This window comes from Euleptes europaea, chromosome 1 (genome assembly GCF_029931775.1).
Source record: "Euleptes europaea isolate rEulEur1 chromosome 1, rEulEur1.hap1, whole genome shotgun sequence".
Taxonomy (NCBI): domain Eukaryota; kingdom Metazoa; phylum Chordata; class Lepidosauria; order Squamata; family Sphaerodactylidae; genus Euleptes; species Euleptes europaea.
The window spans coordinates 69565188-69584434 of NC_079312.1; the positions used below are offsets into that span (position 1 = coordinate 69565188).

Sequence of the window (19247 nt, forward strand, 5' to 3'; positions counted from 1 at the left end):
TCTTCCACCCCTAAAGCAAAATATACAGCATATACATACATTTCTTTCCCCAATAGATTACTTCAGTCAAGTAACCAAACACACAATTTACATTTTTCCTGTTGGGAGAGAAAAATCAAGTACACATGATTCATAAGGACACATAAATGCACCCATGCAAGATGAAGCTACTGCCCACTGCCACATGATCAGCAGTATAACAATGTCATTGAGCATCACGGAAAATGAAGACGAAGAGATGATGGTATCCTTTGATCACAGTTCACATGGAGCACTTCTATTTATAGTTGTACCGAAATGTTCTAACTATGTTTGAAGAACTACTTCTCCAGAATTTGTTCAAATTTAGGATTGATGAAAGAGAAGCCAGCAAATGCAGACTGATCCATGGAGTCTATTAAGTTTTTGTCACTGTGCGATAGTCGAGGCTTCTCACTCAGAAACTCTCTGTCAAAGTTGCTGTAGTCACTTGGTGATTTCTGTATGGTAAGCAGAACAGCAACAACAAAAACATTAGGTGGATTCAATGTAATTTGTTGCCCAGAAGAGTCCATAGGTACAACCAATTTCTTTCACACAGACCATCCAATTTGGGCTTGGCCATCTGTATTAATCCTACCACGTAGCAAAGAGAAAGTTATTACATATAAGCTGTTGGTAAGCAATTAAAAAAATCACTGATAATGTTGACTTCCTCGTGAATTCTGTCCTTTTCAATCAGAACTATGAAGTGAATTCAGTGAAGCTCAGTGACAGAAAAATGCCCTTCTACATTCAACTTCCTAAAGCCTAAATACAGGAAGTCTAACGTATCACAGAGCTGTATGATGGTGAGGCTAGAGTGTTGGCTGAGGACTGAGCAGATGGGTTTCAAATCCCTATTAAGCCATGAATCTTATAGGCTGGTCTTATAGGTGCAAGTTGGTCACTCTTGCTAAAGCCTATTTCCAAGGTGGCTGTGAGGATGGAAGCAGGAGGAGATTCTGTGTAAGCTGCCCTAAGGAGAGTGCAATGCAAACAGCTACAAGGCTCTTAAAATCCACAACAGACACAATGTTTTATAGTTCTGCATTCTGCTGAAGGTAAGGGATTCAGAAATTACATACCACTTTTGGTTTGAAAGGTGGATCCACTTCCTTCCTCTCTAGCAATGGCCAATTAATCGTTTTGAAGAAAGAGTGATCTCTGATGTTTCCAATTACTCCCAATCGCTTTGTTGGGTCCCTTTCAAACAACTACAAAACATAACATATGCATCCTAATTCAGTTACTGTAGCTGCAAATAACAACATTTAAGGTAAAGAGCGCAACTTTGGTAGCCACTGAAAGATAGAATGTGAGAACTTGAGGTATTCTGTAAGGCTGATAATGATAATGTCTAAGACAACCACTCTAGTAGATTGTGATCATCCCTGTTGCTTAGGTACAAGTTTGGAATTCTGTGGCAGGAAACAGCTTCCCATGCTGTCTTCTTCCTGTGGAGTGATTCCCTAGAAAGCCAGAATCCAAGCCTGGCAGCAGCAGACACCACTTGGGGGAGAGTGTGCATACAACACGGCTCACTCACCAAGGAGGCATTACTACCACAAAACTATGTACAACAAAACTATGTACAACAATATGACATAGATTGGTAAGGATAAAAGCATTCAATCCTGTAGCTAGTTTGTGTTGGTTCCATTTCACAAAACTCTTTCACACTTTTCCTGGGAGATAACATCTGAAATGCAACAAGTATCTTGATAGCACTTTCAGATTAGTAGATTCAGGTATTCTCCTTAGCATATCTTTCCATTCTGCTATACTGAAAACATGCATTAGCTTAAGCCAGTGTGTACCTTCTCTAGTATATCTTTAGATTCCTTGGTAATCCACCGTGGGTAATGAGGTGTGTCTACTCGGATTGACTCAAATAACTCATCTTCATCATCACCGTGGAAAGGAGATTGTCCAATAAGCATTTCATACAGCAAGACTCCAAAAGACCACCAGTCCACAGAAAATGTATACTTCAGCCCTTGCAGGATCTGTTGCCAATATGAGAAGTGAGAAGACTTATAAACTGCAATTGGAAGCTTCCATCCTCCTTAAAGGGTTTACAAATCAGGACTGTGATTTTTCCATCGCTTTAAAGTAAATTACAAATGTTATTTAACTGTGTGTTTAATTGCTATTTTAGTGACGTAAATATGATAGAGGCTTCAGTGTGCTCTCATAATTTCAAAGCAGCAAACATTTAATCTTTGATATTTATGACAAATTATAATGGTGTTTTATGTGATAACATAATAAAACTAAATAGTTCCAACATAATATGAACTATCATTAAATTATTTAACACATTAATACTGTATAATTAGTTATTAGATACATCTTCCATTCTATAGTGGTCCATTCATTTTATATTACCAATGAGGACAGTCTTTGCTTCCAAAATAAAGGGTTTTCTGCAGGTCATATAGCAATGGGTAAATATTAAAAATATAAACAACAAGCAGGGGACCTACAAGGACTTGTAGGATGCATCTCACTTCCCACTCCCCATTATCTCACATTAATGAAAGCCCCCACAGCCTACCCCCTTTTCCTGCTTCCTTCTCTCCTTCCTACCCATCAGCCAACCTATCTTTATCTGCCCCCTTTCTTTAGCTTTCCCTCTTTCACTCCCCTAGCAGCCTCTCCCCAGGAAAACTATGGTCCAGTTGTACAGGGTTGGCTGCAGGGCTGGGCCTAGTTGCTTGGTGGGGAACCTGCAAGGATTTGCAGGGAGCACCTCACTTTCCCAATGATCACCTCCCCACACTACTTCCACTTCCCCTCTTTCTGGTAATCCCCATATCCTCACCATTCCCTATTCCAAAACCACCAACCAACCTACCTTTTATCTTTTCCACCATCTTCAGCTATATTTCTCATTTATTTACTGATTTTATACTATATCTTTCTTCACAATGTGGACCTAAACCACCTCACATCATTCTCCTCTCCTCCATTTTATCCTCACAGCAACCCTGTGAGGTAGTTTAGGCTGAGAATGTGTAACTGGCCCAAGGTCACCCAGTGAGCTTCAATGGCAGAGTGGTCATTTGAACCTGGGTCTCCCAGATCTTAGTGTGAAACTCTAACTACCATGCATACTGTCTTTTGTGTGCTGGGTCATGTTGAACAGTAGCAAGTAGCCAGTTCTGGGTGAGTCATTCAAGTCATGTGGTAGCAAGTCACCCAGTGGTTACTCCCAGGCCTAGCCCTATGAATCCTTCAAAGATCAAAACAGCCCTGTCCCCCTACTTTTTACTGACAGAAACCAAGGCTTGAAGGCTGGCAATATTGTTGTGGGGGCCTAGCAACAGCCACTGAGGTCATTAATTTCTTAAAGGTATAGATGCTGCTTCTATTATTTTTGGTTTTTTTAACCCCTCACGTTACTTAAGTTGTTTTCATCAATGCAGTACCTTTAAAGAAAGGTAAAAACAAACAGAGGTCTTGCCATGTGGCACCTTAAAGACTAACATCAACCTTATGAAAAAAGCTGGTGCAAATACAAAATAAGTGGCCTCTAGTCCACAAAAGCTTATGCCGGGATACAATTTATTTAGTCTTCAAGGTGTCACAATATTCCCACTTACTTTTGCTGCATCAGACTAACATTGGTACCTCTGGAATTATTTAAGGAAAGGTTCTTGGCTGAAAGAAGCATATAGATAAGGGGCGGATATGTTGTTTACTGAATAATCTCAAAACAGCTGTTGCTAATGAACAGCTTTTAATTTTATTTATTGTATTTTTAAATTATACATGAATCATGTACTTGATGTCCTGGTAAATTACACGTGTATATTCCTTACTTCAGGAGCTATGTAGTCTGGGGTACCACAGAAAGTTGTTGCCTTATTCTCTCCAAACACCTTCTCTTTGCACATCCCAAAATCAGCTATCTTGATATGACCGTCTTTATCAAGCATCACATTGTCTAATTTGAGGTCTCTGTGAAAAGTTAAAAAAATGTTACTATATCATTTGACCAGAAACTAGCACCAAAATAGTTCACATTCCTGAGGTAACTGCATCAATGTTTAAGCTGTTTTTTGGGATGGGATGCTTTCGAAGAGGCTGACATTGGCAGAAAAACAAATGGACACTTTTCATTAATTTTCAATAAAGATGAAACTGTGCAGAGTCCATCATTACAGGAGTAGGGGTAAATAAAACATGAACTCCACGGAGAAAATAAAATAATGCATTTGAAGCTGAACCAAAAATTAGAAGCCTTATAAGCCTTATAATATTCACTTTGAGTGAAAAGGGTATTTTTGGGGGAAAGCAAGGTCTTTTAACTGCAAAGTTAGGTTATTAACCATGGGTTGCATTCAGTGATCTGCCCATGCAAGGATCACAGAACTCCCCTCCACAAAACAACACAGTCCCATCTGACCCCAGGAAAGCTGATTGCTTGGGTTACCAGAACCATGTGGAGTAATACCCTCATGGCTAAGTAGGTGCCTTTTCCATAAGTGAAGCTGCGTGGTAGGAGAGAGAGAAGGGAGGGATTTTACATCCTTCCCTCTCCTCACTGTATTTCACTGACCTGCAAGGCTATTACTTCAGGTGGGTCTTGCGACATGAATCAACTTTCCTAGGGTTGGAAGGTAGTGCTGGGAGGGGGGAAAGTGGGGAAGACCAACAGTCATCAGCTACTTCCACTGATGGATCATAGTATGTTCCTGTATTTAACACAGAGATAGATTCACATAGTCTGTCTCCCCCACCCCACCCTGTTGTCTAAAACCTCAAGGTTTCAGCCAAAACAAAACTGAACAGAAAAGACCAAGGCCCATCAAGTCCATCAGTCTGTTCACACAGTGGCCAACCAGATGCCTCTAGGAAGCCCACAAACAAGACGACTGCAGCAGCACCATCCTGCCTGTGTGCCACAGGACCTTAATGGCACTCTTTCATATCAGAAATAGCCAAATGCTCACTCCTATTTCAAACACTAGTAATGATATTCTTTCTTTCCTGGTAGCTGACTTCCGACAGCAGCTACAATGGCTAAGAGATGGTAATGTGCTATTTCGTATAATGAAAAAAATGTGGGGAAATGCTATTCTTTATCCAAGGTCAACCTATCCAAGGTCAACCTGCAGCCTTCCCTACAGGATTAATACTTGTAGATTACAGAAAAAAGTACTATTCCTCTTAAATAACTGAAATGGAACTACTGAATCAAAAGCTTACAACATTTTTTAAAACTTACTGCGTATTCCTGACTTCTGAGGACGAAAGCCCTCAGGAGACCAGGAAGGGGGCTGCACCGATGTTGGACCCGCCCATGCCGGTGTCCAGGCTACTTACACTGCTGTAAGTGGACCCAATGCCATCGGGGAGGCCCAGACACTGGTCTCCCGGTGCTGTCATGGCAGCGCCACCCTGGGACGCCGACGGGGCCTTCTGCCAGAATCCTGCCGGCATAAAGGTCCACACCAGCATTCTGGGGGACATTCCAGTGTCCCGGGGGGTGGGGCTGCCTGTAGGCACAGCCTTGCTCTTCTCCCCGCTGCCATACCTGGGGCGAAAGGGGACAGGAAGCTTCCTGTCCCCTTTTGCCCAGGTACGGCGGCGGGGAGAAGAGCGAGGTTGCGCTTGCTTTTTAGTAGGTGCAGCCTTGCTATTCTCAATGGGGCGAAAAGCCCCATTTTCAAAGAAAAAAAGCCTTTAAAAGGCTTTTTTTCAAGCTTTTGGCAGCCGTGGAGCAGCTTAGGAGACGCTACAGCATCCCCGGCCCCCAAAAGCTCAGGAATGGGCTGCTATTATTTGCAGCTTCAGATGCTGGCTTAATAGATAATAGTAAATCCTTTCCTTTTTATCCCTTAGAAGCTCCTTGATCAATTGATCCTGAGCAGCATATATCTAGTGTTGGAGGGATATAAGGACTGAAACAAATCTTGCCACTGACAATGTAGCCTTGGGGTCCCTATCACTTAGTAAAAAAGGCATTATGTCAGTCACAGAGGCATTGGATTTGTATATTAAAAGGGGGGAAATATAGTGCGATCGAAGTTCCTCGTAAAAGCGGCATTCCAAAAGGGCACGGGCTAATGAGTCAATAGAGCCAGAAGAGCAAGGGCAGATCCTGTCTGAGTATGGTATATTCAGAATTCTGCCCTGCATTACCATAGAAGGGTTAGCATTCAATCTAGCCAAGCAAAAAGCTCTACAGAGACGAGGAGTTATTAGATAATATGTATAGGCAGGCAGACCACGTGGAGGGGGTATTCCGAAGAACTGGGATGAACAGACACGACGAGCACGAAAAGTAGTGCTGTTATAATCGAGCTCTTTAATGCGCTTTTTAATTTTGGCAAAAGCTTCAGTTTTCCCAAGATCTGATAACATATCCTGCGAGAAGCCCAACAACGCCAGTTTCTCATCTAAGATTTTTTGCCATGAGGATTTAAAAGAGTCGTGCTTCAGAGAAGCTAGGAACCCCTCAGTGCTAAAGCACAGTTTAAGGTGTAGTTTAAAGGCGGCCAACCACGCCCTAGCTTCAAGTGACATTTGGCCAAACTCGGAACGAAGAGTAACGCCAGCAACACATCGAGGGGCATTTAGGAGTTTTTGTAAGAAATAGTAAAAATGCTTAATAAAAGGTTAGGTGGCTGCATAGAAGCAAATCAACAATTGATAAAAACTATTCTGCAGAAAGCCTTGAAAAACAGTACATTAATAAGTCTGCATCAATATAAAAGGTACAGGAATACTAACTGTATAGTTATCAAGATTCCAAATTATAAAACAAAAGTTTCATTCAGAGTATCTCAACTTGACCAGCTTTCTCAGAGCAGAAGATGATCAATATCCAAAGCTAATACATGCTGGATTCTTTTTAACTAGCATAATTTTTAACTTCCCATAATTTTCTACTGATCCCAAAGAACTGTAGTCTGAGTACTTTGAACAACAGGTCAATCCTGGCCCAATACTATTAACCTTCCCCGCCACTGTAATGAAGACAGAGCATCTCAGTCTTGGTGCTGAACACCCAGCCTTTCCTAGTGTGAAACAATGATCCTTCTGTGTAATGTAAATAACATTTCATTCTTCTTGTTGCCAAGGAGAAAAACATGAGAAAACAATTATAGATTTGGTCTGAAGCGCTTGCTTGAATTGCCTCTTTTCAACACCTTTGGAATAAACTCAAAATTTTAATAGGGAACAGTTCCTTGTAAAACACTTTACTTGTAGGTTAATTGCAGAATCCACTAATTCATCACCGAGACATAACTGTTGCGATGTTTTACAAGACTCTTGCCATGATCAGTCAGTACTCACCTATAAATAATGCCTTTGCTGTGAAGAAACTGTAAACCACACAGTATTTCAGCTCCATAAAACCTGGAAGAGGGCAAAAACACTTCAAAATAATAATGAAACCCTAATTTGCATTAAGCCTATAAATGACAGTGTATTGTTCTTTTCTTCAGTCACTTCCATAATGCTCATTTCTCTTGTAACCATTAATTACATGCAAGCCAGTCTGACACCCTGGGCAACAGATTGAGGTTTAATGATACCCCTAACCCAACCTGGCCCACAATTCTTCTGATCTGTCACAAAGAGGACTGAAAATCCTTCTATTCAATCTTGCTCCTTCAGCCTTGAGAAGCTCATGACCCCTCCAGAAGAAACAATTCTGCCCACTCAAGCCACTGGGGGAGTGGGGGGGGGGAGAAGAGCAGAAGGACAGAACAGAATGCCAGGAGGCTGTAAGAATTTCCCCTGCCCTTGACTGCCTCCCACTCACTCGACATCAACAGGGACAGTTAATTGGGCTTGGGCAGAAGACAAATGTGGGGATTCTTCTCCGGCTCAGATTTACTATACCAGTCAGAAATTCGGCAGAAGAGAAAGTGCCCTCACTTTGAAGACAGAAGTTCTGAACTAGGTAACCTTGTCCTCTAAACTGCAGGAATACACAGATCATGCATACTCCTGTATCATGCTGGATAAATCACGTGCCCTGGCCTCATGGGAAGTGTGCCTGGAATTCAAGGCTGCAATCCTATACATATTTAGTGGGAGTGGGAGCTATTTCTAAGTAAACTTCTATATGATTTGTATGTCCATGAGGGACCCAGGGTAGGAAAGGACTGCTGGGGGAAAGAAATGCAGGAAAGATCCATGACAGAAGATCAATGGATCCAACTTAACTTTCTGTACAGGCCCTTATTCACATATAGACTGTATTCTGTTCAAATCAAGCGTTTCTACATATACATAATGAAACCTGCATTCTGGCGTGCTTACTTAATAATTGCCTGTATTTAAAAACCTTAAAATAATAATTTCTTCATGAACTTGCCAGAACTTGAAATCTTAAGCAGAAATGCTTCCTTTATTTAACTAGATGTTTTTAAGCCTAATTTATCCGTTCGTGAATTGGTAGAGTTGCCTTTTTGTTATACTGAATGTGTCACTGGCAGTTGGGGCTTTTATATGAATAGGTTCTCCATTGCCTGTCAAAGTACCTCAGATATTACTTTTCTGGGGGACAATATTTGTCAAAAATACTGTTACATTTATGCTGAATTATATTTAGAGTAGGGAATTTATACTGGCAAAAGAGGAGTCCTGAATGATATACCTAAGAATGGTGCTCAAATTCTGCTTTAGGACAGCAAATCCAATCTAATTGTAAATTAAGCGCTTTGTTCTTCTCCTGGCTCATTGCATATAAATCAAACTGTCAGAAACCATGGTTTTCTGCTTATGAAAGCCCTGCTTTGAGCTGCGCACTTTAAGAAATATGTATTCTACTACATAAAACCTGGAACAGGACAAAAGCACTTTGATGAAGGCTCTGTTTAGACATGAACCCAACTGATGACCTAGCAGCTCTTTTTTCAGAAACAATTACAACCTTTATTTCCCCTTAATTATTACATGTTGCACACAGCCAGTCCAACCTAATGGGAAACAGGATATACCCACTGCCATGTTCAGTTCGCTTTAGTTCTCACCCAGTCTTCATTTCCCATCATATATTACCTTTCTCCCTACAGATTGGTTCCTCCCATCTCCTGTCTGATTTGAAATTTCCCCATAAGAGCAGAGAGCCCAACACCTCCAATAGTCTTTTTGCAGTAATGTGACACTTCAAAATCACCTTTTCTGGAGCCCTCCAAGTGTTTTTAGGAGGTGGGTGGGGCCAAGGGGGGCTTTTGCCCAGCAAGGTTTCTGACTGACTATTGGAGATTTGATTTGCTGTGCAGATTTTTAAAAATGTTGCTTTGACAGGAGCTGCCACCATAGCACAAGGATGTGTACTGTGCTACTGAAGTTAAGCTGTGGCAATTATTCTGTGGCTGGCTCGGCCTCTTGTGGCAGCCATTTTGGGGCAGCCATTTTGTTCCTGTGCCCACCATGCCATGTCAGAATTCCAAGTGTGCCCGCAGGCTCAAAAAGGTTGGGGACCCCTGATTTATAGTGTTGCACAGTTTATTAAATTGTTGTGAACCACCCCAAGCTCTGTGACCCAGGGGAGGAGAGGGGTAAGTAAATAAAGTTTAGTGCTTAGCCCAGCAAAACAAGTCTAAGATCTGGGCAACCCTCTCCCATTTTAAAAAAAATAAACACTTACGTAGCTCTGTAGAGATCAAAACGGCCTTTGTCCTGTATATGGAACATTAGATCTCCACCATTAAGGAATTCCATAACAAAGAACAGATGTTCCTATTTACAAACAGAAGAAAATAGAACATTAACCCACCAATGTAACTATGTCCACAGGAGGCATACATTCTGATTCATGTGAGCCCTCTCACACATATTTGTGGAAGCCTCTGGCTAGAAAATTTCACAAGCAGTAACAGAAGATCTTCATAGATGCATTTATTTACTATATTTATAATCCACCTTTCTCACTGAGACTCAAAGTGGATTACACAGCATAAATTGATACCATCAATATGAGGGGACATCTATTAAGCAAGGTACAAGAATTAGGATTACATAAATCTGAATGAATATAGCATATTAGACAAGATACAGAGTGAACATATAATACATACAAATGGTATTACATCAGTAGAAAACAATGCATTGCCAACAGGGCACACAAGTATGTCCTAAATACAGTGGTATAGTCCTCAGATCCTTTCCCTTTATAAAGCTTAGCCTTTCCCTTTATAAAGTGCCTTCCTGAACAGAGAAGCCCTTTGAACTCCATTTTACACAGTTTGCAGAGTCACAGAAATGTCACACAAACACACAAAGCTGCCTTATACTGAACCAGACCCTTGGTCCATCAAAGTCAGTATTGTCTACTCAGACCGGCAGCGGCTCTCCAGGGTCTCAGGTAGAGTTCTTTCATGTCACCTACTTGCCTAGTCCCTTTAACTGGAGATGCCGGGGATTGAACCTGGGACCTTCTAAATGCCAAGCAGATGCTCTACAAACTGAGCTACAGCCCCTCCCCAAACATTCCTGAGCTCTTCAGGTAGGCCATTCTATAAGGTGTGGGCCACAACTATTAAAACATGTGTGCAGGCTGATCTTGCCCATTTGCAGAGAGGCACCCACAGACAGCCTTGAACAGATAATTGAAGCTGTCATGAAGGAACAAAGGAGAAGAGGGGGTCCTGCAGATATGAGGGTCCAAGGCCATGCAGGGCTTTGTATGTGGTAGTCAGTACCTTGAATTGAACGTTGTAGTGTGCATGCGCTACCTAGCTCCTGATAATAATGCTGCAGCATTCTGTACCAAGTGGAGTCTCCAAGAACTTCAACGGCAGACCTATGCAGAGTGCATTGCTGTAGTCTAAACGTGATGTTACCATGGCAATAGATCGAGGTAGCTACATCAGCTGAATCAAGGTAGGGGGCCATCTCCCAGACTTGATGAAGTGGGAAGAAAGCCTTTTTTTTGCAGCTGCATTAACTTAACAGAGTCAGTAAGGGTCAGCTGACTCCATCAAACTACAATGTTCTTGTAGTGGGAACTACAATGTTCTTGGAGGCAGCAGCGTTCCAGCTAACATTACTTTAATCTTGTACAGATTCAGGCTCAATGTGTTCACTCTTAGCCATTTCACACAGCACCCAGGCAGTGGTTCAAGATCTGTACCACAGCTCTAAGGGTTTTGGATAAAGCGCTACAGATAGATATTAGCAATGGGAGCACTGCTGGGCTTATTTTTTTCAGTATGAGTTTTATTTTCATATTGTGGCTTTTCATTGGGATGCTGATGTGCAGCTCAGAAGATGCATCACCTCAGAACGCAAACAGCTTTAGCATAGATCTGTCTTTAATCATTCTGAATGATAATATGCTCAAGCAATCTGTTTATCTGTGGATGCTGAATGAAGTTCCTATTCAAATCAACAACCAACCGCAGCACGATACTTTTAAAATAGAAAATATTTGTTAATTTCTCCATAGAACATGCAGATATACATCATTCCTCAAGTACACCAAGGTCTTAAAAATACACTTGGCCTCCACATTCCCATTTTTAATCATACAAGTACTATCAGGATACTGGCTTTCTCAACTGGAGATACAAGGTTCTTTTACAACACACAATAAATACCAGTAGCTAGAGGGATTATTTCTGCTACCCACTGCTGATTGTGTTGCCAAAATAAGGCAGAACTGCAACTGAATACCTCAGGTGCACTGAAGCAATGTTGCTTGTCCTGAAATAAGTTACCAATCTGTTTTACTCTGCCAGTTACAACAAAAGTAAAATTGACCACATTATACCTTAGCCTGAAAAGTACAGTAGAGGTGGGTAAGAAATGGATTATCCCATGCAAGTGCTAAGACCCGCTTTTCTACCATGGTGCATTCCACGTCATCGTCAATAAGTACCACGTCCTTCTTCAAAGCTTTTATAGCAAAAAATTCATTCTTTCCTTTCAATTCGGCAAGCAGCACCTGTAAAACATAGCAAATGCTGAATTGGGGATTTTCTAGGTGATTAATGCCTCTTCTCCGGGCCTTCTGTTAAGTTAATAGTTTTATCTGTAAGGAAAAATGTTTATAATGTATGTGAACAGTAGTTACTGGCTTGGACACACTAGACTTCTGGTGTGGTGTTGTCACCTCAAGTCCTCACAGGAATGCAAACATATCAACAGATGATAAGGGAACTATGTATGTGCGTTATCTGTGTTTCCATTTAACTTGATTTTCTCCACAGAGCTAATGGCATCTGTGAAAAGAACCAACTCTAGGAGAAGAAAGATTCTTCCTTTCCCTGTACGGACCTACCGTATTTTTCGCTCCATAAGACGCACTTTTTTCCTCCTCAAAAGTGAGGGGAAATGTCTGTGCTTCTTATAAAGCGAATGTGTGCACAGAGCCGGCTGGGCGCGCTGGAATGACGCGAGCCAGCTCTGTGCGCCCCGTTCCAGCGCGCCCAGCTGGTTCTGTGCGCCCCGCCTGCCTCTCAGCTGGCCGTTGGGGCGGGGAAAGCCGGCTCGCGTCGTTCCAGCATGAGTCGGCTTTCCCCGCCCCGCCTCCCAGCTGGCAGGTGGGCGGGGCGCACAGAGCCGGCTCGCGTTGTTCCAGTGCGAGCCGGCTTTCCCCGCCCTGACGGCCAGCTGGCAGGCGGGTGGGGCGCACAGAGCTGGCTGGGTGCGCTGGAAGGACGCGAGCCGGCTCTGTGCGGCCCGCCCGCCTCCCAGCTGGCCGTCGGGGTGGAAAACGCCGGCTCACGCCGTCCCGACGCACACGTGCCCAGCCGGCATTCGCTCCATAAGACAAGTTTTTAGAGGAGGAAAACAAGATTTTTTCTTGTTTTCCTCCTCTAAAAACTAGGTGCGTCTTATGAAGCGGTGCGTCCTATGGAGCGAAAAATACGGTATCTTATTCCCCTTCTCCATGTAGGCAAACTGGCTATGAACTATCAGGATGAATCCCACTAGATAGAGGAAGAGATACCTCCTTCTCCTTGTGCAGAAGGACCTCTACTGATACTGCCATTGAGGGTATCTTTCCACTATGGAGTCCCTGGCTGCTGCTACCATTACTCTCAGCCTGCCCTCAATCAGACTTTTTCCTTAGCTTGTAGCATCTTGAAGAATTACGTGGCTGTTTTGGCCTTTCTCCTATTGCAGCAATTAGATTATCAAACATGAAAAGCTAAGCCCTGGGTGTTACCTACCTTTCCGAAGCTTCCTTTCCCAAGAACTTTGTGGAAAATAAAACTCTCTATGTTGAATTTTCTCCTACTGGATGGTCGTGACAATGATCTCCCCTCCCAGAGCTTATCATATTCATTATAATCTGCAGAAGCAAAATTATAGTTTTTAAGTAGGAATAGAAGGCTCCCCACCACTATTTCAATGCTTAATATACTTTTAAGTACCGAGATATAACCAAAAATGCAGTGAACCATGAGTTTGTATGCATGTGCATGAAGTTATTAAAATGATGGGGAAAGGTTTAAGTGGTCATAAAAAGCTAGCTTAGGCTAACAATGGTCATCATTGGGTTCTGAAACAAATACTTGTGTTAATAAAAGTTTTGAGAAGTTGTTACATTTTTGTGTATGGCTTATGAGCTTCATTCTGCAGGGCAGGCCTCCCAAGATAACAACAGTGTGGAGATGTGATGCTCAAGGGAGGAAGCAGATTCTAAGGCATGAGAAAACGACCTTCCTCCCATGAATGAAGACATATTTGGACTGAATACATCCTGGCAGAAAATCTCAGTGAGGCGCCCTCAATCTAGGGGAATGATTGCATATAAACATTTGGCTAGTGTGTAGACACCAAATTATACACTAGGAACATAGAAAAGGGTGTGTGTGGGGGGGCGTTATACTGAACTGGTCCCTTAGTGTAGAAAGTGTTGTGTATAATTAGAATTGGGGTTTTTTTGGTCATGTTTAAAACATGACAAAATATTATTTATACTGTAGTGGTAAGCTAGCATGCTCATGCTAACAGATTTATCTATTCACAACAAAAAATGTAGTAAGATTTTATCTCTCACCTGGCATATCTCCACCTAGCGCTTTAGGTTTCTTATCGAAATCCTGGTAAATACCCACACTTTCTACTGACCCAGATTCAGATTTCCTGGAAGATTTCTGAACAGAAATGACATATACATAACATCATTCTTTAATTCCGTTGAAAAACAATGAAGTTTTAATTATTAATGCATTATTGTATTTGTTATAATGTTATTTTATTGCAAGAACTGCACAGAATGATTTTCTACCAACTGTAAAGATACAAGCGCGCACACACACACACACAGGCCAGTTCCCATGAACTTTTGGTGTGAAATGCATTTGTGCCACAGATACACACGTTATATTACGATTGTTTTTTTTCTTTATTGAAATTATCTCCATGTGCACAAATGACAACTGATTCTAAACACTGCACCTGAGGTTTATAGATATGTTTGTCACATTATGAATTCTTGGTTAACCAACTACTGTGTATGAATTCTGGTTTGTGAAGAGTTTGAAGCCATCACCACAGACAATGAAAGCTTCTTCCATATCATCTGTACTTTTTTCAGCTTTTCTCCTCAACCAACATGACTTGCTGCTTCTTTTATTCTAATAAATCTGCAATTTCTAAAATGATTGTGCTGGTTCCAAAGTCATTTTCCATAAGCAAAAGGTATGGTGATTTTTATCCTCAGGAATAGTGTGGCAAAGTATGGGTCTACGTGGGAGGAGTAATCAGTGAACATTGTCCCTCTTTCTAACAGGAAAGAAAAAGACTTTGGACTGAAATTATTATTGTTGTTGTTTATGCCCTGCCTTTCATGGCTCATGGTAATGGAAATACTTATGCATTTGAAAATCTGGGTTAATTACATTGCAAATGATCAAGTGGTGACCTTCTGCAGTATGCATCTTAGGTTTTAGGTGTCAATAAATATATGTAACAATTTAATGCTAAAAAGGATCTTGTTTTTTTCTTCCTAGTCAAATGCCACTTTACCTCAATTTATTACAAAGGCCATTTTCAGTTAGTGTAAATAAGCAAATCATATTCAGTAAAATAGTAAGAATATTATTAATTAATGTAGTGAAATCCAATCCTAGCAGATGACATACCTGTGTACAAGACGGACACGTATAGAGAGGAAACCGGAATAAAGTGCTATTCCTGTCCCTCCTGCATGAAATAATTCAAATATGTGCACAGCCTAGGACTCTGAAAGCGCCAATGTACATACAACTTGTATCTGTGTAGCTGCCTGTCTACATTTGCGTGAATGGACACAGAAGGGAGAAAACAGTGTTGCACTTACCTGTAACTGCTGTTCATTGAAGTCTTCTGTGCAGACACACATTTGGGACTGCGCCTGCACGCAGGCCTGCCACCAGAAACTTTCCATAGCCTCAGGCCTAGACTGGGGATGCCCCTCCCCTTGGAGCAGGCAGGGCCAGAGTGCTTCCTGGGCGGGGAATCCCCTCCCTCCTCAGTTCCATGCTCGCCGCCGACCCATGTAGGTGTAGTTTTCTTTCTTTCAATTATTATTATTATTGTTTGTATTTTATTTATTATTATTTATTTTATTATAATTATTTTTATTTTTAGGTCGACAGCGGGGTAGGATGGGAGGGAATGTGTGTCTGCACAGAAGACTTCAATGAACAGCAGTTACAGGTAAGTGCAACTCTGTTTTCATTTTCAGTCTTCGGTGCAATCCCATATTTGGGATTTTAGCGAGCTATTTACACCAGGAGGTGGGTGTCGGTCTATTGGAATAGAGTTTGAAGGACCAATTTGCCAACTTCTGCATCACTTCTTGCTTGCAGGTCAATGGCGTAGTGTCTCACAAACACCTCCTCACTCGCCCAAGTCACAGCCTTGCAGATGTCGGCCAGAGGGACCTTCCTGTAAAAAGCTGCTGACGATCCCTGCGCCCTGTCTAAAGGACATGGAGTGTCTGCTGATTTGTAAGCAGACCTGATAGCAGAGGCCACCCATCTTGCAATGGACTGGGCCTAAACTGCTTTCCCCTTTCTTGAGGCCTTGGTGACAAATAAACAGGCTCTTGGATTTTCTAAAGTACTTTGTCCTGTCTATATAGTATAAGATAGCCCTTCTCACATCTAAGGTGTATAGCACTTTCTTTGCTTCTGAAGACGGGTTTGGGAAGAAGACAGGTAACACAATCTCTTGAGTTAGGTGAAAACTGGAAATTACCTTGGGTTTGAATAGTGGGCTGGAATGTAAGACCACCCATTCGTTAAAGATCTTTAAGAAAGGCTTATCAATCCTGAGGGCAGCTAGTTCTCCCACTCTCCTAGTGGATGTCACTGATATCAAGAAGGCTACCTTAGCTGATAGCAGATTGACTGGAGAAGTAGCAAAGGGTTCAAAGGGGGAGAGCATAAGTCTTGCTAGCACCAATGATAGGGACCACTGGGGAATAATCTTCGGTACAGGAGGAAAAGTGTTGATGAAACGCTTAGCTAATGGGTGTGTGAAGACTGTGTATCCCTCAATCTTGTCATGGCAGGCTGAGATGGCAGCCAGGTGTACCTTGACAGATGAGACTGCCAGACCCTGTCTGGTTAAGTCTAGTAGGTAATCTAGAATCAGTGGTAACGGGCAGTTAAATGCTGAGAAGTTGTTAGAGCCACCCCAGCGTTCAAACCTTTCCCATCTCAAGTCATACAAGTATTTAGTAGCCGGCGTTCTGGCTTGTAAAAGAATCACTCTGACTGGTTGGGACAAACTTATGCCCTGGGTTCCACCCTCCAAGCTGTTAGGTGTAGGCGATCTATATCATGATGCATGAGAGTGTCCCAGCGTAATAGGTCTGGGGCCCTGGGAAGTTCCCTGAAGTTGTGGTCTGCCAGGCGGAGCAGCTCTGAGAACCAAATCTGGCGGAGCCAGAAGGGGGCAATCAGAATACAAGATGTGTGATCCGCCCTGATCTTCCCTATGACCCTTGACGGGAGGGTGAAGGGTGGGAATGCATAGAAGAAGGTGCCTGACCGTTGTATCTGGAAGGCGGCCCCTAGTGACTCCGGGTCGTGACTCACTAGGCAACAGAACATCTCCGCCTTCCTGTTGTTGCGGGAGACAAAAAGATCGACTTGTGGGAAGCCCATAACTGAACAATGGAAAACAGGAACTTGTCCTGGAGCTCCCACTCATGGTTTGTGAGGAACTCTCAGCTGATACTGTCTGCCCAGGTGTTGTGAATGCCTGCTATATGGATGGCTCTTACTGAAATGTCATTTTCCAAGGCCACTTGTCATACTCTCTGAGCTTCTCTGCACAGGGGAATCGAACCTGTACCCCCCTGATGGTTGACGTAATAGACCACAGATATATTGACCGATTGCACCAATGTTCTCGAGCCCCTGAGAATATCTGCGAAGGAGGTAAGTGAATAACACACTGCACACAGTTCAAGCCCCCTACGATCCTTCCCAGCAACCCTGTATGGAGGATCCCTCACAGTGACTGCCCCAGCCTTGTAGGGAGGCATCCGTGGTGAGGAAAAAAGTCAGGGTTCTAGTAACCAAAGGGGAACCAGTTGGAAGGTTGGACGCTGATAACCACCAATCCAGAGACCTAAGAACTGTCCTAGGGATAAATGACCTATGGGATTGTGAGTGACGGAACTGATTGAAAGTATGTAAAAACCAGTTCTGCAGTACTCTCATGTGGAGTCTGACCTGGGGAGTGATGGCCGTGGTAGAGGCTCTCAAGCCCAACAATCTCTGAATCAATACCACCAGCTGGTGTCTGCCCCTCTGGGACACTCCTGCCAGATGTTTTATAGCCATTACTCCATTCTGGAGAAGGAAGGCTTTGTTAAGAGTAGAGTCTAAGACAACTCCTACAAATTGGATTCTTTGAGCAGGGACCAACTTGGATTTTATCCAGTTTACCACAAGACCTAGGTTAATGCAGATTGTTAACACCAATTCTATCTGTCTGGATAGGGCGATTGGGGTGTCTGCCGTGAGAAGCCAATCGTCAAGGTAAGGGAACATACTGCATCCCATACGGAGGGTGGTGGAATCCCCATCTTGGAGGTAATTAAGCAGAGGCTGGAGGGCCATCTGTCGGGAGCACTTTGATTGTGGGATGCTGCATGGCAGGGTGTTGGACTGGATAGCCCTTGTGGTCTCTTCCAACCTTGTGATCTTGCGAAACCCTTTGAACATCGCCCTTCTGCAGTAGCTCCTGCAGTTGCGGGCCAAACTCGGGAAAGGGGTTGTCTCTAGTAGACGTAGGATGTGAACAACTGGGGGGAAATTTAAACTCTAAATAGTACCCCTCCATGACAGCTCTCAGTACCCAGCTGTCCGTGCAGATGGAGCTCCAACAAGCACAAAATTTGGCCAGTCTGTCAAGAAATTGAAAGCTTTCTTGGCTGGCCTGCAGGCCTAGTCAGAATTTTTGAGTTGGTTGCTGCTGATCATCATGCCAATAAAGGTGACTGAAACTGAAACTGAAACGCTGCTTTCGGAAGAGGCTATGAAAAGTTTCCGGTGGCAGGCCTGCGCGCAGGCGCAGTCCCAAATGTGGGGCTGCAGCGAAGACTGAAAATGAACCCAGCATGCTCATTCCTGTTACCTCTCTAGCCCGATATACAAATATATCATGGGAATAGATATATCTCTGTATAGGGTGAAAAAAGTGGTGACTTAACTACAGTATGCATGTGTCCATTTAATAACCTGGTTGCGTACATTACCTTGCCATATGGTAAACAAAATCCTCCCACAATCCTCTGCTTCAACCAAAATCCAGCAAAGCAGGGGAGAGGTAAGGTTCTACCCCTCCAACAGCTTAGTAGGTTAATATAGGTGACCAGCTTACCATTCCTTAAGTTACCACACAGTAATGGTCATCTGTATTCATTGACAGATGGTATTCTAAAATATTCATGGAAGAAAGGTAATCTATGAAGAATGCTAATGAAGCATACCTGACTGACTTGATTTAAAGCTTCTGCCAATAGTTTCTGATTGATACCACACAGATTTGCCACTTTCTTTTGACATTTGTGATGTACATTCATTCCACATTCTAAAGAAATAAAATAATAATAACAATCAATTAATCTATTAAATTCAGCATTAACAAACTGTTCAAATGCATGTGATTTTCCCTGTGAGTCATTTAACTGAACTCAAACACAAAGTTTACTTCTTAACTCTCACCACTAAAAAGAGAGGGGAAAAACCCACACCACTACAGTAACAAGCTAGAACAGTACTAAGTCTGGAAGCTGCATTTCT

The 19247-nt window shown here is 42.6% G+C and overlaps 1 protein-coding gene across 1 annotated transcript in view; it reads right to left on the reverse strand.

The window, feature by feature from the left end:
• Positions 1-251: 251 nt before the first annotated feature.
• Positions 252-19247, reverse strand: part of PRKCD (protein kinase C delta) — a 40711-nt gene continuing 21715 nt past the window's right edge. The window contains exons 8-17 of the mRNA XM_056851773.1: positions 18935-19035; positions 14000-14096; positions 13167-13288; positions 11762-11935; positions 9638-9729; positions 7330-7392; positions 3846-3984; positions 1839-2027; positions 1107-1235; positions 252-479 (exon numbers count right to left, since the gene is read on the reverse strand). Of these exons, the coding sequence (XP_056707751.1) occupies positions 321-479; positions 1107-1235; positions 1839-2027; positions 3846-3984; positions 7330-7392; positions 9638-9729; positions 11762-11935; positions 13167-13288; positions 14000-14096; positions 18935-19035 (1265 nt within the window). The 3' untranslated portion in view covers positions 252-320. The remainder of the gene's footprint in view (positions 480-1106; positions 1236-1838; positions 2028-3845; positions 3985-7329; positions 7393-9637; positions 9730-11761; positions 11936-13166; positions 13289-13999; positions 14097-18934; positions 19036-19247) is intronic.